General features: G+C 35.6%; 2 protein-coding genes across 9 annotated transcripts in view; both read right to left on the reverse strand.

The window, feature by feature from the left end:
* Positions 1-19180, reverse strand: part of LOC135143098 (uncharacterized protein) — a 342333-nt gene that overhangs the window by 109991 nt on the left and 213162 nt on the right. The gene's annotated exons all lie outside the window — the stretch shown is intronic.
* LOC135143105 (uncharacterized) lies at positions 14770-17359 on the reverse strand. Of its 2 annotated transcripts, XM_064074973.1 has the most exons (3): positions 16653-17359; positions 16389-16599; positions 14770-14827 (listed from the first exon to the last, which is right to left on the reverse strand). In XM_064074973.1, exons 1-3 carry the CDS (start codon positions 17058-17060, stop codon positions 14823-14825), a joined length of 624 nt encoding a protein of 207 aa, XP_063931043.1. In that variant the 5' UTR covers positions 17061-17359; the 3' UTR covers positions 14770-14822. The 2 variants fall into 2 exon arrangements, with proteins under 2 accessions (XP_063931043.1, XP_063931042.1); XM_064074972.1 differs by lacking the exon at positions 14770-14827 and having other exon boundaries at positions 15723-16599.

A 19180-nucleotide genomic window follows, 5' to 3' on the forward strand; every position in this document is an offset into this window, starting at 1 on the left:
TCCTGGTCACGGTTAAAAGATGATTCTAAGTGAATTCGCAAATTACGGATAAACTCGCGACAGGAAATAGATAGTAGTTACGTCGTTGTACGGATAAATACGTGGAGCTGACCGCGAGTACGGGTGAAGAAGGTTTTCCAAGGGTGTTCCAAGACATTTCTTTCCAAGTTCATTCGCTAGTCTAGCCAAGCGGAAGTTCTGCCGATATAGATCGGTGCGAGCAACAGAGCGGCCATTTCCTGAATCACTTAACGTAGGCAGGGTTAGGACCAATGGTTTGTGGCACTTCAACCCATATTGTAACCAAAAAACCGGTGCCGTACACTTTCGGTTCGCAATATTTGGTGCATCGTCCGGGAATCTCCGAAAAAACGGGAAACTAGAAAAATCATCTACAGGAAGCTGGTTTTCTATACATGTAGTACCTACATTAAAAATTGAATTGTTCATTTCAATTGTTGACTGTTGAGGAACTGAGGCTACCGTAGTTATATTTTCTATCAACACTTTTTCTTTGTTACATGGCGTAGGTTCAGTAAAGACCTCTAAGGAAAAATGTAAGGAACAAAAAGAGAAGCTCCAATTATTCCTTTTTATATTCCACCACATACTTTCACTGTACAACGCATATCTTTTCATCTTTCAAATGACTGAAATATTCATTTCAACGGTTCTAACGTATGTTTATTCAAGAAAGCATTATTTAATCCTTTGTCCATCTTGCACACAAAAAATTTCAGGCTAATCCAAAGAAGCTCAAGTAAACCGAAATTTGATCATTGTAAACGGTATAGAAGCATGAATAAAGAACCATAACTAAGCTAAACTCGTATTCTCACTTATTTAAACTCCAGCTGCGTGAAATGCGAAAGACAGCACGGGTTAACTTGTTTCTGGTTGTTTTATAACTTTAAAAATTACAAGAAATTAGCAAGACAATGCCAATTATTCGTAGAACGTTACCTACATAGAAAAATGCTTGAGCAATGTGCACAATAAACTCAGATGAACTGGTCTACAAAGAATATTTCTGACTCTATTTAACATCGAAGATTTCGTACTTGAAGGAGCAATATAGTGAAGCAACTAACACCAAACAATATTTTTCCAAACATGATTTCATTTTACAGTTGCAGACATAAGCTTGATGAGTAGAGCCATGCGGTCGAAATTTAAACGCTGCGAATTGATCCCTACTCCGGCAGGCTCTGGCAGTTGCAAGCCTCTGGGCTTGCAACTGACGTTATGTATCGCGAAGAAAATTACGCGAAAAATAATGTTAACGGCATGTCAGTTGATGATTTTAAAATCCATATTCACGAAATAAGAGTAATAATAATTTTAATAATGTTCAGGTGTCCGTCTCGCTGACAATAAAACTATTTGTGTGAATTATCAAAAATAATCCACAACTGAAAAGCGAGAAGCGAGCAAGGCAAGGCTGTAGCGATCGGCACTGTGGGCCGATAGTGGGGGTAAATAAATTTCGACCGCACAGCTCTATTGACAGTAAAGTAAGGTTAGAATTTAGAATGCGCGGCAGTTCATAATTCAAAAATTCTACTATGGGTTTCTTATGGGAGCTTGATTTTACAGACAAAATACACCGCACAGGTAGAAATCTTAACTAGTTCATGCTACAAGCGATAAAGACTGTTCAATTATCTTCCTGTTACTGAAGGTTTAACTATATAAAAAGCTTCTGTTAAAGAAATATCGCAAATTAAAAACAACGATGTTCATCAAAGTAACGTACATCGTTTCTAATGCCTTGCGCATGAGTGAAACGGGAAATCCAGAAACACGCCGGACAGAAAAAGAACGCGAATATTTTGCGGGGCTAGTGACGTTTGGATCGTGAAAATCCCCAAAATATGACAGTTGATTTCGTATTTTCATCACAACAAACAATCATAATCACAATTTTTAGATGATATATTATTTCTGTGATATTGATTCACATTAGGTTGTATGTATCTGTGGACTGGTTTTTTTGTATTTGTTATTAATAATGACAAAAAGACATGTGTTAACAATAGGGGCAATTGCCATTTTTTTTTGTTGGAGAAAATTCTTTACAATCAAATAATGTAGTGAAAGTCAATTGGTATACTGAATTAAATGTGCTTGAACAGTTTATTCGAGCTATAATGCGAGAAGATTATGGTAAGTTAATGTATATTGATAAATTCTGTATCAAGTAAAATTATGACGTATTTTGTTTTATTATACATAGATTCCTTAAGAGAGGCAACATGTGAAACCCCAAGAGGTGCATTTGTATGTCACCATATGGCTACACCTGCCCTACACGGACATTATAATGTATTTTGGACCAATAATTTGCGTGCTTGGGACGTGGTACATCTGAAGAAAAGTGAATCAGCTGAAGTCAGAGCTGTTGTCTCTGAAAATTCTTTTAATCCCCAAGTCAGCTTAAAAACAGCTAATGTTGAGGTACAACTTCATGAAAGCTTACGACAAACTGATGGGAGCGAAGCACTGCTTTGGCTATTGGGCCTTGAACCAGAAAGATCTGAAGAAAACCTACTTCGAAAAACTATTAGTGTCCGAGGACTATTTAAATGGCCCATCAAGATAACAGTTTGTGGGTCAGTTTTTCACCAAAAGTGAATCAGATTATTTTGCATTAGGAAGTGCAATTTTTTATTGTAGAATATTTTTTTAGTTTTGAAATAAATTGTTCTTTAAATTGTGATTGTACATGAAAGGTTTAATCAGGAATGCCAAGTTTTTCCTTTTCTAGCAAAAATGTGTGAAAAGAAAAAAGCTTGGGATTGATGATGATTCTTAAATCAAAATTTGGCAATTGATTGAAAACATTTGCAAATATGAGACCTCCTTTATGTATTATTTTAAATTCACAGTCGTATCTGTAGCATCTGAAAATCAAAGCCATTTATGTGGAGAGGGAAGTCAATGGCAGTATGAACCACTGTACGACATACGTTCGAGGCAAATGTAGTGGTAAAAGTTGAATTTAAATATTTATTAAATACCACCGGTTCCGTTCATGTTTGGTATCAAGATCAACAGTAAAAATATCAGTCTTAATGGTACAGGTAGTGGGATATATAAGAAAATTACTTTAATGGTACAATTTAAGCGTTAAAGTGACGCCTCGATTTCACCCATAAGGATTACACGGGGAACTGAAATACGGCTCTCGTGTTATGAACTGAGTTCAAATTTCGCGCGTCATTCACTTTACTGGTCAATTGATGAGTCACAATGCTTGACATGGTTACTAAATCGACACGAGCAAAAAGGTTTAAATGTATAGAGAGAGTATGCCGTGTACCTTCCATATATCAAAGTGTGACCAACATCTCCCGGGTGAGACGAGTGAGGAGCGAGAGGTTTACTGTACTGCAGTACAGTGTTTGACGAGTTTCAATTTCATACAATTTCAAGAAAAACAAAAAACATTGGTTTTTAAACAAAATGTGTGGTTCCCACACGTTCCCGTATCTGGTCTTTGCAAACATCCACTAAAATCTAGAACAATGACAAATGTGTTAAAACTAATAGACAGCAGTAAAATCTAGTTCCGCCACTGACTCGCTCAATTGGTTATCCGTCAATTGACGAATGTGTACGAACATCATACAACAGCAGAGAGGGTTTGTATATGTGCGGTACAAAACATGATTACAAAACAACGAGCCCAGTACTCTCTCTATACATTTAAACCTCCTTAGACACGAGGGTATTCTATGATCGACACTTGTTGGTTACGTACACAGGGGAAAAAAAGAGAAGTCACAGTCACACCGCAAAAAAATTGGTCGAAGGTTATTTCGACAGAACTTCCCTCGCTCCAGTAGAGTAAATAACACCCTCTCAATCCCTGCGCCGCGAGGGTGCAAATTCCAAGGGGACACGGTCTGTACAAATGCGGCGGACAATATGAAGTACATATATTTAAAGCAGATAATCAGTGGGAAACAACGTATTCTTAATTCCTAGTACTTGTTTAACTTTAACAGTTTTGTTTATGTTTATACTTTGAAAAAATTCGACCATTAGCACGTCATATCGTATCACAGGGCCGGTTTTGAAGTAGGTACGTAACGATGGCATTAAATGCATCCATGTTGGTGCGGCTTGCGTCACCGACAGCTTCCCTGTCGGCGGCACCCTTTGTGGCGCAGCCGTACCTGGTGGCGGCTTGCTCCTTTGTCGGCGGCGGCCCATTGCGGCCGCATCTATCTATGGCTCGTGCCATAAGGGGTGGAGGGACAAGTCCCCTCTTTTATTTTGTATAAAATTCTTTTTGTCATTCGTTAGGTAGCAGTCCAGCTGTGTAGACAATAAAATCCAAAAATACAGTCCACTTCTTTTATTTCTAATTCACCACGGCCGCACCACATATGTATTAAAAAAACTGAAATTTGATTTTGTCTCTTCAACACAGAAGAGAGGGCCAATTAATTAAGTAAGCATACTCGTTTTTTTTGTCCAAAAAGTATACCTAGATAATAGCAGGATAGTACAAGAACAAAAACAATCCCGTGCTGGATTTGAACGTCCGCTGTATGTACGTGACGAGTCCGAAAGCACATGCAACCAACCCTGAGCCACTGCACCTCTGATGCAAGTTGGCTTCTACTCGTAGAAAAGCTGTAACTACAATTTCGACTTATTGTGCGAAAATTAGGGTGTCTCGAAGAACATTTGAACTCAGATTCATACAGGACAAGTGCACAAATACAGGTGTGCCAGAATCCGCGCCATTCCCGTGAATGGCATGTTCCCTCCCTGTCTCGAACTGTGCCGTAATTCGCAAAAAGAATTGTCCAGGTTTTAACCGTGTGAGAACTGGAAGACGATTAAGTTGACCAATAGAGAGGCTGCTTTTGTATCCGAACGTTTCTATGTTCAAAGTTACCTATGCCAAGAACAAAAAATCGGGTAATACTAAAGTTGAATGAATTTTTATCGAATCCCCCTCCGTCAATAAAAGGAAACAGAAGTGTGGTTATAAATTTAATCGTTTTGACAATTGTTTGTCATAAACTGTCACGAAGTTCATCACTGACCTGCTGAAGAGACGCTGCTGCGTCAAAGATGACTGATTAATGAACACAGAGACGTCAAGGTTCACTTTAAGGCAAGTAACATGGGACAGAAGTTATTGCTGCCATTCTAGCTAAATTGTGTTTAACTGGACTGTACAAGTCATAAGAGAAGCTGTTTCATTTCATCGTAGACAAATAATACGAAAAAGGCCAATTTATGAATGATACCTTGTAGTACGACCCCTAACAACTAAATATTGGGACACAGACCAGGGGCTGCTCATGACTTGAAAAGTTGATGAGGCAAACACAAAACGCTCCAAAATATAAATAATGCAAGATTACTTAAATATTTTCTACTTAGTCAAATAAACAAATTTGTAAACTCATTTAACTGTCCACCAAGAAACAACGTGAAGGTGTAAGGAACTCTTGCAAGGAAAGGATGGGAATGATAGGACAAAAGGAAAGGGAAACGTGGTCAGAAAAAACTAATATCACTGCTAACAAAAAACAAAACGAAAAAAATATAAAATATAAATACTCTGGATTTATTTTAATTTTTTTTTTATAGATCAATTAACGATTTACTCAAATCTGGAACTGGCCGTTTTAATTCCTTAACTACATACAATTTATCATTATACGTGAGAGTAGGAAAAACAGAACTGCCATTGTCATTTAACGTTAGTAGAGAAAAATTCCGATTTACTCGTAATCTTAAATAACGATTACCGAAATCAAATTATGCAAGCACAAAGCACTAACGCGACACACGGAAACGTAGGCACTTTTAACTGCCCATTCACAATGGACATAAGACATAAGAACGAGCGCATAACATAATTTATGTTTTTGGTTTGTGTCTGGCTTATGCTTATCTACGTTCACAGTGGACAGAGTGAACTCTGTAAGAATTGTTAAACTGCGCAAGCGCAGAACGGAATAACTCCCGGCTAAACATAGAAACGGCTAACTTCAAACTGAGTCAATCAAAATATCTAACCTACAATTTCATACGATATTCGAAGTTGACAACCCGCAGTACAAAACAGACTCGCAGTGTGAAGCTTTGATTATAATTTATATAATAGAATCAAAGGTGTGAAGTGCCAAGTGCCAACTGTCAAAGGGAATTCAATAGCAGCATTCAAAAGTCCATAGGTTTTAACATAATTTTGACATAATTCGTGCACAAAGTTGAACCATGGCCTGTCCAAGAGGTACCATACGTGTGGCCATCTATTAATAATTACACTTAATAATTTAGCATAATTTTAATTTGACTTGACATTATGAGACTTCAAAACGTGTAATGGTGGTTCGTTTCGGTATGAATGCCTTTGTGCCTTTCAAAAAGTGTTAATAATTCTTTTGTCGTTTTTGAATTATTAACAAATGGCAGAACTTGAACTTCTTTCAACTTTGTGTACGCACACAAGGATTACATAAAACGTTCATAAGCATAAGAATTACGTTCGTCCACTGTGAACAGGGGTATACGTTTTCCATCGTTTCCCCTTTATGTATTTATGTAAGCTTTATGTACTTGTTATGCCTTATGTCCATTGTGAATGGGCAGTAAGACAAAATTCTGTTACCGAAATTTTGAATCAATTTATACACACACAGATTTGTGGCAAAACAATCAACGGCCTAATTTTGAATACTTCTGCCAATGCAGACTGCATTGTAATCGCACGTTCTCCGCGCGCAAATATCGTTGTCCATCTCTTTTGCAAGCACGGAAATGAGGTTACCCCTTAGATCATATATAAAAAAAATTATTATATGATCTAAGGGTTACCCTCAATTTTGTCTTTTTTTAACTCATACCGCTTATGAGTGTATTGCAGGTTGCTTGCCTATTAACGACATCATTTCTGGATCTGCTGCAGAGGCAAGCTTCGAGTCTGCCTCATTCGTGTCACAAAATACATGTTGTGTCGAGTGTTGAAGCCCGCTGTTTAATTAAGGGAGCAACGAGTACCTACTGAGATAAAAATAAGAATATAATTTTCCATATTTATTTTTAAAATTTTAGGAAAAAGACACAAATTATTTACCGAAATGTGTCGGTAAAAAATAATAAAAATCCTAATAAGGCGTAAAATTTATTGGTGAGGCACTGCTCACCTGCCTCATAGGACAAGCCGCCCCTGACACAGACAGTTTCTCAAAAAAATCCGGTACATATTTTTGATATCGTTGAAATAATAAATTTTCTTAGAGCGCAAAAATTGTTACCTAAATAAAAAGTGTGCCATTTTTGGTGACATTAAATGTTGGGACACCCGAGAAAATTTGCTAAGTATACCATGAAAATACAAACGCAGTAGCTGGTAAATGCTGCCATTATTATAGGGATCGTAGCATTTCATACTAGTGTTGGTTTTATTTAGAAAAAAATAGTTAGCGGTGTGCTAGTTTTATTAAAGGTTTGAAAATATTAATTTCGCAGTAGTGCAACGGAAAAGCGATAAGAAAAAGTAAAAAATAAAAGGTAAAATTCCCGGTAGGCCACCAGTTATGAAGCAGCGTGATTAACTGATTACCGACAATTAATGAAATTTTATAAAAGTGGACGACGGAGTACCTCAAGAGGAATTACCACTTGGTGGAATAGCGATAACCAACTAAATTTTTCAAGAGAATATTGTCGCGAATGGATACACAAATCAAGCCTTGGTTTTTACATTGTAAATCTTAAATAAAGCTATCTTTGATGGACTTTATTATTTATTTATATTATTTTAGGTTAAAGTAAAACCACAGTTAGCAACTACCCACAAGAAAATCCGCTAATATCGCCAAAATAAAAATTGGAGAAAAGTAATATCTAACGCTGAGTCCAAATTTGATGTCTATGTGAGATAATAGTCGCAAAAGAGTTATTAAAACCAAAAAGGATTTTTAATATGGATTATCTCAAACAAACAGTCAAGTTTGCAAGCGGAAAAATGGTTTGGGGTCTATTAACGGAATTTAAAGACCCATTAACAACGTTCATTGAAGGGAAATTACAAATGCAAACAAATGTCAAGAGTCTTTGTAAAAAAATATTAACAATTATTAAAGCAATCTATCCTGTTAGTATTATATTTTTCAACAGGATGATGCTTCAAGTTACACACCTACAACACTCATTACAAATAATAATAATATAAATGTATTGTCCTGACCATCGAATAGCCCAGATCCTAATCTAGTAGAGACGGTATGGGGTGAAATAAAAAAATATTTAGGAAATCATCCGTGACAAGTGATTTTCAATCTTCAACAGGAAATTTAGAGAGTCTGGCATACGATAATAACTCCTGTGTATTGCAGAAAATTAGTTGAAAGTATGATGGCAAGAAGTCCTGCAGATATTAAGCCAGTTATTGGACCAGTTACTGAATTTGCTTTGTCCCAATATTTATGTGTCACAAAATGCTACGTTGTTTTAGAGTTTTATGTCACTGTTTGAGTTAGAAATCATTATTTATTGTGCTGTAAGCATTAACAGCTTTAAAAAACGAATTAATTTTAAAATTGTAATTATCTAAAATAAATTACATTATTGTTAAAAAGTTTGGTAACTTTTTTTATAAAAAATTATTGTCCTCCCAATATTTAATTGTTAGGGCTCGTAGTAGGGGCCGCTCGGTCGAGGACAATTCGGTGCGACCGACTTGGCGCGGCTAACTTGGCGCGGCCGACTTGGCGTGAGACATTTTGGCGCAAAACCAACTTGGCGCAGGGACACTTTGGCGCAAGCCATCTTGGCGCCAGCCATCTTGGCGCGGATCAACTCATACCAAGAAAAAAATATGTAAGTGTATATAAAAATTGCAGCAACCTAACTTCTTATAGTCACCAATGCGCGGAGGGGTAATGTCGACTTTTTAATGGACACACGGGCGCTTCGCGCCCTGCACCCCATTACAAATATATTACTAAACGTGGAACTTCTTGATCCGTGGATCATTTAGTTATTGAAATTTGTGCGAATGAAATTGCGTGTGTATTTAGTTGCCTACACTTGGCGTAACTAATAGGGTGCCAACCACAGTACGAACAATAAATATTTTTTATTCAATTTTGACATGTAAACAAACGTTTATTTTGCCGTCAGTAGGCCACTAAAGCTTTGGTTTATCCGGTAGCACCATAAAATTTTTAAACCGCTAGCGAAATAAAATTTTTATTTTGCTGTTTTGAAACCATGGTTACCATTTCTGTAATTTCTCCAATGCCTTGCTGCTCTTTCCATCTAAGGAACTTTTGATACAGTTTCTGATTTGCTCTTTTTTGGGAGCAAGTTTTGCCGTTGGAATCTTGCATGATTTTGCAATTTTTCGATAATTTTAGTTTGTTTAAAATAAACAAACACCGTCGCCAGAGTCACATACTACACACACACACCTGATATTGTAACCTAAATTCTACGCATATAAAACTTTTATTTGGTCGCTGTCAATTCTGACGTTTCTCGAATGTGAACTTTGAATCACCAATTTTTTCACAATTTGGGACTTGGGGTTGTCAAAATTGAATAAAAGTTTGTATTACACTCGCGGTTAAAATGAATGTGTAACTCGCGGTCTTAAGGCGCTCGCGGCATACGCCGCTCTCGCTTTAAACTGACCGCTCATTAAACATTCACTTTAACCGCTTGTATAATAAATAACTATTATGTTATACATCGACCTACTCGCGCCAAGATGGCTTGCGCCAAAGTGTCCCTGCGCCAAAATGTCTCGCGCCAAGTCGGCCGTGCCAAATAGTCCCATTCCGTGGGCCGCTAGCTACCGGGGAAAATTGTCATGCTGACATTTCTCATAACTGACACGTAGTTGTTCGCAAATTATATTTATTTATTGGTCTTACACGTGTTATCAGAACATCTGATAGACAACAACGAATAATAAAATGAGTTAAACTGACAATAATAATTATTATTAGTCCCATCCCCATCATATCCGACACCGCTTGATCTTGAATAAAATTGAATCACTACTGGAGCCCTCGTGTTGCGTTTATTGTTGATCCGATAGCACGCGGACAATTTTAAGATCTTTCCAATAGATCAATAATAGTGCTTGGACATAACATCACAGTTGAATTTGTACGACAATAAACAATATTTTTAAAAACTGAATCGCTACTGCATTCCTTTTCACTTGGATAACGAAAGTGAGAGGGCCACGAGCCGAGTGCTTGAGTGGTCGGAGGATAAAATAGTCGATTATGATATTAGGATTAAAAGTGGAACATTTATTGACGAGCAATTGATTGTACTTGCGGAGCGAAGCGTAGGGAGCCGAGCGAAATAATCAATTGCGAAGTAAAAAATTGGTCTAAAGAGTTTAGACAGTACTTCCCTCGCTGTCGGAAACTTGACGACTGCATGGCTATTGTGTTTTTTTCTCATTACATTTTTGTAGTGGGAATTTAAAAAAAAATTGCGATGACGTCATCAACATTTTTGCAAGGACACGTATATCAGTTGGGATAGATCTAGTGTAATACTAAGAATAAAATTATTGTATTCCCAAATTTTCGGGAAAATGAATTGGGTCGTTTTGAATATTGATTTTTTATAATCAATAAAATAACGAAACAATTTACTCACGTATACGGCAAATGAAAATCGTTCATGTATAAACATTCTTAATTTAAGATGACAAGCGTAACAGCATACGTGAGAGTCAAACAGAGAAACTGTAAACAAAACGACCATCGGTTTTATTGCTTCGACTTCCGCTTATTATATAAAACATTGGGTTTTATTTTAATTCTTGACGGTGAAATTCACAATTGGTTGATTATAAACATGTCTACTTCACATTCGCGGAACCAAGTGAGCGCATAAAACAAATGCAGGTCTGTAATGTTAAAGTCGATGTAAATAAGCGTGCTACCCTTATGTTTCAACCGAGTTTTTCCTTTAACAAATTTTGTGTCTACCAAATTGGGTTGGTTGGGGTGTAATACTAATAATAAGTGTTGCCTTTAATTTAATCAATAAAATAAATTGACTTCATTAATTTTTTTGAACCACCTCTTAAGAAAACCTAAAAAATATGAATGGAATGATAAATCACAAGTACAAACTCATCATATTTTTTGCATTTTAGATAGGATTAATTCAGCAAAATTTAAGGGTGACGTCATCAATTTTTTTAGGAGGGATGAACAAATACATTTTGAACAAAAGTTTACCATGCTTATAATAAGTTTAAAATATTCCCAAGATTTCAAAGCATTCGGTTTTGTAATTCCTGATTAAATCGATAAAATAAATTAACGCCTTCATTAATTTTTTTGAGTCACCCTGCATATGCAAATCCAAAAATATGAATGGAATGATAAATCACAAGTACAGACTCATCATATTTTGTACATTTTAGATACGATTTATTCGGCAAACTTTTGAGCTGACGTCATCAGTTTTTTGTAGAAGACAACCAAATATATTTTGACTAAAAAATTATTATGCTCTTTATAACCTTAAAACATCTGCAAGATTTCAAAGCATTCAGTTTTGTAGTTCCTGATTAAATCAATAAAATAAATTTACGCATTCATTAATTTTTTTGAGTCACCCTGTATATGCAAATCGAAAAAATTTGAATGGAATGATAAATCACAAGAAGAGACTCACCATATTTTGTACATTTTAGATAGGATTTATTCGGCAAAATTTTGTGGTGACGTCATAAATTTTTTAGGGGGGACGACCAAATACATTTTGATCAAAAATTTACCATGCTTATGATAATTTTAAAATATCTTCAAGATTTCGAAGCATTCGGTTTTGTAGTTCCTGAGTAAATCAGTAAAATTAATTTACGCTTTCATTTATTTTCTTGAATCACCCTGTATATGCAAATCCAAAAAATATGAATGGAGTGATAGATCACAAGTACAGACTGATCATATTTTGTACATTTTAGATATGATTTATTCGGCAAATTTTCGAGCTGACGTCATCAAGTTTTTGGAGGGGATAAGCAAATATATTTTGACTAAACATTTATTATGCTCTTTATAACCTTAAAACATCTGCAAGATGTCAGAGCATTCCGTTTTGTAGTTCCTGATTAAATCAATAAAATATATTTACGCATTCATTAATTTTTTTGAGTCACCCTGTATATGCAAATCCAAAAAATATGAATAGAGTGATAAATTACAAGTACAGACTCATCATATTTTTACAGTTTAGATAGGATTTATTCGGCAAACTTTCGAGCTGACGTCATCAATTTTTTGGAGGGGATAAGCAAATATATTTTGACTAAACATTTATTATGCTCTTTATAACCTTAAAACATCTGCAGGATTTCAAAGCATTCGGTTTTGTAGTTTCTGAGTAAATCAGTAAAATAAATTTACGCATTCATTAATTTTTTTGAGTCACCCTGTATATGCAAATCCAAAAAATATGAATGGAGTGATAGATCACAAGTACAGACTCATCATATTTTGTACATTTTATATTTGATTTATTCCACAAACTTTTGAGCTGACGTCATCAAGTTTTTGGAGGGGATAAGCAAATATTTTTTGACTAAAGATTTATGATGCTCTTTATAGCCTTAAAACATCCGCAACATTTCAAAGCATGCTGGTTAGCAGATTAAAAATTAAATTTCAAAATGTTGTTTTATAATTTTGATTTTTTTTCCAAAAATCTGGACGTTTCGGGTGAAAAGTCGATTCAGAGTTGTAAACCACTTGTGTAGGACTATGTTATTTTATACAATTGAAAACCCATTTACTATGTACAATTTCGCATTAGTGGTGGGGATGATTAGACAAATTTTGGTTAGCGTTTTACCATCTACATGATATTCTTAATATAAGTACAAAATTTCACAACAATCGGTCGAGTACTTTCGGAGATTATCTGTCTAATAAAAATCCGGGACGGCAGACGGACAGACGGACGGACAGACGGACGGACAGACGGACAGACAGACGGAAATGGGAGACCTATTTCTTCGTCTTCTAGGGGTCATGAAAGATCGAGAAAACGTAAAAGTAGAGAGTCAGCCGACGGACTCGATTACAATACTTCCTTTGCTTACGCTCGGGAAGTAAAAATGTCAGTTTTAATCCGAATAATATATGTTATTTTTTCTCCAACCGAGATAAAAAATTTTGGAAACGGGAGGTTTAGCCCTGTTCGCTCGGTTAAAATTAAATTGAATTTTAAAACGAGTAGCCAGAACAGATATAGTTATGGATACTTGCAAATATTTGTCAAACGTTTTCAGACATATTCCATACTAGCTTTTCGCCCGCGGCTTCGCTCGCGTAGACGATTGGTTGTGTTGAAGAGCATTATTACCAACCTTCAAGTAAAAAATATGTTGAATGGCGTTAAAACAATTTCCAGTAAAAGTCGACATAAAAATAATTTTGTTCATAAAAACTTTGTCACCCCCTTTCATCTTCTTAGGTATGGAATCTCGAATCAATCTGAAATACGTGTTTCATTATTTGTATTGAAGAGCATTAATTTAATACTAAGTTTTACGTAAAAATTTAAATTTACAATAGAAATACTTGTCCCATACAAACTTAACCACCACTTTTCACCCCCTTAGGGGTTGTATCTAGGAAAATGCTCAAATACGTGTTTCATTATTTGTGTTGAAGAGCATCAATACCAAGTTTCAGATAAAAATGTAAATACACAATAGAAATATTTTTCCATACAAACTTAGTCTCCACATTTCACCCCCTTTCGGGTTGAATTTTAGAAAATGCTTAAATGCGGGTTTTATTATTTGTGTTGAAGAACATTAGTATGTACCTAGTTTCACGTAAAAATTTCAATTTATAGTAGAAATATTGTTCCTATACAAACTTAGTCGCCCAAACTTAGACACCACTTTTCACCCCCTTAGGGGTCGAATCTCCGAAAATGCTTAAATACAATACCATCAAAATATGTTTGCCAATACACACCCCTTTTCGCCCCCTTAGGGGTTGAGTATCAGAAGATGCTTAAATGTGTTTCATTATTTGTACTGAAGAGAATTAATACCAAGTTTCACTTAACAATGTAAATTTACAGTAGACATATTGGTCCTATACAAATTTTATCACCCCTTTTCACCCCCTTAGGGAATGAATTTCGAGAAATCCCTTCTTAAACCATGCCTCCAGTATAAAAAGAACATTTTCTCCAAATTTCAACTTTCTAGCATTAGCGGTTTGGGCTGGGCGTTGATAGGTCAGTCGGGACATTGCCTTTTATATACAATACATATATAATATAGATATAGATTAGTCTTGAGTTTATGAAATTTTCATAAAAATGAAATCAAATGAAGATCTAGATGTACCTGCAGATATATTTGACTGTGCAAAAGAAGTTTGTTTGAATTTGCTTCAATCAAAGTCTCGTGAAATTAATGAATTTACCTATAGACGGATTAGTGCAAAGAAAAAGATCGACGATCTTATACAGTGTTCTTATGGTATATTTTTCTAATCTATCGACTAAAATGAGACCATCAAGTCTTTAGGCACAATGTTCAATGTTAAGGTCAACGTTGGATATAAAAAACGCAGTGGATTTAAGCAAATATTCTAAATCCTGAAAAGACAAAGTGAGAACTATCAAACAAAGAAGCCCAAGGTATTTACCAAAGAGCAAGTGGTTCATTTTCTAAATGCAGCGCAAAATTAGGAATTGCGGGCGGATGTTGTTGCGAGGAATTCGTCAGTTAAAATGAATGACATTGAGGATGTAAAATAAGCCTTGCTAGTTAAAGTGCATCAAACTAAAACCAAGAAGTCCCGTTCATTTATTGTTTTGGGGGAAAATTATCTACGGTTTTTTCGAAACTATGTTGCTCTGCGGCTTTCAAACAATGAGGAACAATGATTGTTTTTAAAATATACTAGTGGAAAATGTCATCGGGTAGTGGTCGGTATACACAAAATCAGTGCCGTGCTTTAGGAAATCGCAAAATTCTTAAAACTAGAAAATTGAAAAGAATACACAGGACATTCAATGCAAAGAACTGACACGAACACAGGGCGTGACCTGACGTGCCTTAAAAGACACGGAGTTTGGAGATCCAGCACAGTTGCAGAGGGATATATTGACGAATCCCGTTTCAACAAAGAAACGATTAGAAAATATTGCTATGTGATAAATTCACAATGCTGGTATCTTCTGATGTCACAACCATTTCAGTTCAAAATGCTTGCGACTTGTTCTAACACTACTGAAACTTTACATTCTCTACAAAATGCAAATATTTCCTCTGATACTTCTATCAGTAATTTAATAATTGATGAAAATGTTGAGGACTAATCCAAGAATTACACAAATTCTAGTTCTGAGAGTTATTTATCTTTAAATTGTTCAAATTGTACATTTAATATTAATCTAAATAAACAATTTCAGATTTCATTCTCTATTCTTTTGATAAAAAATTAGATATGTTTTCTACTAGGATTATAAATTACTATTTTCGCCAGCCGTCTTAAAAGATGTCACTTTTAACGTCAATTTTGGACGGAAAACTTGACGTTTTTGTGAGAGTAAAAAAAAGTTGCGTTACTAAAGTAACAACGTCATTTTTGCCTTTTTAATCCTAGCATTAATTTTTTTTTTTCATCCTAGCCTTAAAAAGTTTTCAATAGTTTTATTTTGAGAATGAAATGCTATTAATATTTTCCAATTTTATTATTAACTTACATTGTTATTAATTATTTAAATTTTAAAATTAATATTGAATGTACAATAAGAACAACTGCGATTGATTTGGATTAAAGATTTTCCGTCACTATTATCATTTTTCATGCGGTCAGTAATAATATTTTGCGCTAACACTTCTACCGCTCCTGCTGTCTGGTTGGTCACAGTGTCAAAATTCAGGTTTACTGCTCCCACATTCCTACTTATTCCGTCTTCACGTGTGATCATTCTATTCGTAGTTCCACTACTTGTACCTGATTCTTCTAGGTTTACTTCGCTCACATTCCTATTCGTTGCGTCTTCATGTATTTTACTTGTGGTTTCACTACTTGTACCTGGTTCTTCCAAACGAAAAATTTTTTTTGCTACATCTTTTTTGTGTTTAAGAGACTCTTCTATGTAACCTTCGGCTACACTGTCAGATTTCCACCCACCGTGCCTCTTGAGGGACGTAATATCACCGCCAGAATCCACAAAAAGCGTGGCAGAAGTCCGACGTAGGCAATGTCCGCTGTATTCTTTAAAGTTTTCTAGCTTTAAATATTTGGCTACTTCTTGGGGTACACCACTAATTTTATGAATGCCAACTACTTGTCGATGGCACATTCCGTCGCCATATTTAATAAAAAACCGACCTTCATTAAACATTTTTGGACGAAGCGCAACATACTTTTCGTAAAATTTCAAATACTTTTCCCCCATAACCGTAAATGATCTGGGTTTTTTCGTTTTGGTATCAGGAATTTTTACCAATAAACCTGCTTTAATATTTTCAATATCTTCAGTTTTTATTTGTAATAGTTCGTGACACCGACAAGCTCCGCTAACGCCAAAGATTACAACAATCTGAAAAAAATTCGTAAAATAAATATAAGCTCTTCATTAGGTTATAAACATACTTTCATCATCAGGAATTTGAAATCCGGAGCCGTGTCTAAGAAAACTTCTATTTGTTCATTAGTTAAAACCCTTGATTTCTTTGGAACGTATCCTTCTCCTTGTTTCTTTATAAACGCTTTTAATTTTGAATACTTTCCGATTTCTATGCCATTTTTTATATTTAAAGTTGCTTTCACCATGGAATACTGCGACCACAGTGTGGATGACTTCATTTTTGTAGCCAATTCGGAAAAATATACCAATAGGACGTTCTCAGAATAAGTTTGAATCTTTTTCCCTTCGCACCATTTGATGAAGCGGGTATACGCGCACTCATACACTTCGCGCGATTTTGTTGGTAACAAGTTCAGTACCACGTTTTGTGCTTCTTCTAGCACATCGGGAGGTAACTCTTCTTCAGGATTCATTATTAACACTGCAAACGTTTTCACAAAACAATGGTATGTAAGCAAACAAAAAAAGCCTTGACGACGTGGATACCAGACTACTTTGCAGATTGATTCATTTCTGCTCGATATTATTGTTATCAATATTTTGTATTTTTGAGATTTACTTTTTGGCTGGCGAAAAAGTAGTATGTTTCATTCGGATTAAAAGTCAGTTTTTGACTCGCAATTTTGCATCCGCTCGGCTTCGCTTCGCTCCGCCTCGCAAATGCAAAATTTGCTCGTCGCAAAAAATGGCACTTTTAATCCTAATAAAACAATCTACTATTTTTAGTCCCAGCAGAAAATGTAGCCAATTTTTTTCCTAGTAACGGGAACGTCAACTTTACAGACAGTTGACAGTTAAACAATGTCATACTTTTGTCATAGTTGGAGAAAGAATTAGTTTTTACAATTTTGTGAGAATTGAGCACGAATGTTGATACAGATATGTATGCAAGTTCTGAAATAATAGTAGATTATTTGTGTGTCTTAACATAACCGGATTGACACATGACAGTTCTCAATTATCGGTAAACATTAAAATATGAACTTGTCCCTAAATTGTTCCCAGCCAGATCACAGTATACCAGTAACGAAAGTGGCAGTTGTTCCCGTAAGGATCTGTTTATGTTGGAGCAACGATAAAAGCGAAGAGAACAACGATAAGAGCGCAGAGAAAAGATCCTAAAATGACCTTTTCGTTGGTGTGTTGGAGCTATGATAATAAACGATAAGAGCGGAGATATGCTGTTGTCGGTTTGCTATCTGTACAGTATAGGTGTTGTACAAAGCGAATGAGGAAAAATGGGGGATACAAGTTTCTTATTAAAAGATGACGGTGATGTACTACCTACTCATGTCGAATGCCGAAAAACGGTACCTAAATAGTCGTCTAAAACAAAGACGACAATATGTTGTACATCCCATAAATGTAAAAAGTTACCAGTGTGGAGAATTTCACCATTTGTATCCGGATCTAAGAAGACACCGACAGAATTTTTCATACATGTGAATGACAACATATACTCGTACCTACCTTCGATTATGTTGGATCAGCGCTTAACGCTTCGACGTCCATGCTGTTTGTAGTCAAAAAGTTTGGACTAGCGTGGTGGGAGCTAAGAATCAAAGCGAAGAAAAAGACAAATTGTATTTTCTTCGCTCTTATCACTGCTCGCAAAAAACCATTCGTTTATCGCACTGCTTCAACGTAAACGGTTGGATTTAATTACATGCATTCATTTTTGCCACTCCGTTCTTATAGTTGCTCCAAAACATGGAGAAAGGAATATAAAGGAGGGAGTGCGCCGTATCTCGGCAATGTAAACTTTTGGCACCAGTGCAATTGCCCTTTTCAATTTGCGCGCGCTTCACCACGCATGCTTACTTTAATAATTTTATCAAGCCAGCACTGATCAGTGTCGTACGATTCTGTTTTTGTCATTTCCGCTTTTAATCTCGTGTTTAGTGTGAACATTTTGTTTTAGATTTGTCTTAAGACTGTTAATGGTTATTTAAAAATCTAAAATGGTTACTGCCCATTCACAATGGTCATAAGACATAAGAACGAGCGCATAACATAATTTACGTTTTTGGTTTGTGTCTGGCTTATGCTTATCTACGTTCACAGTGGACAGAGTGAACTCTGTAAGAATTGTTAAACTGCGCAAACGCAGAACGGAATAACTCCCGGCTAAACATAGAAACGGCTAACCTCAAACTGAGTCAATCAAAATATCTAACCTACAATTTCATACGATATTCGAACTTGACAACTTGCAGTACAGAACAGACTCGCAGTGTGAAGCTTTGATTATAATTTATATAATATAATCAAAGGTGTGAAGTGCCAAGTGCCAACTGTCAAAGGGAATTCAATAGCAGCATTCAAAAGTCCCTAGATTTTAACATAATTTTGACATAATTCGTGCACAAAGTTGAACTTATTTCAACTTTGTGTACGCACACAAGGATTACATAAAACGTTCATAAGCATAAGAATTACGTTCGTCCACTGTGAACAGGGGTACACGTTTTCCATCGTTTCAACTTTATGTATTTATGTAAGCTTTATGTACTTGTTATGCCTTATGTCCATT

The sequence above is a fragment of the Zophobas morio genome, unplaced genomic scaffold (assembly GCF_036711695.1).
Source record: "Zophobas morio isolate AGI-343-1 ecotype UQ-CSIRO unplaced genomic scaffold, CSIRO_AGI_Zmor_V1 ptg000058l, whole genome shotgun sequence".
Lineage (NCBI taxonomy): Eukaryota > Metazoa > Arthropoda > Insecta > Coleoptera > Tenebrionidae > Zophobas > Zophobas morio.

Excerpts from the sequence above, each read along its gene's own strand:
- LOC135143105 (XM_064074972.1), bottom strand. The coding sequence starts at position 17,060 with ATGAATCCTGAAGAAGAGTTACCTCCCGATGTGCTAGAAGAAGCACAA. Across the intron at positions 16,600-16,652 it reads TCAAATTCCTGATGATGAAA|ATTGTTGTAATCTTTGGCGT; the intron begins GTATGTTTATAA and ends AATTTTTTTCAG.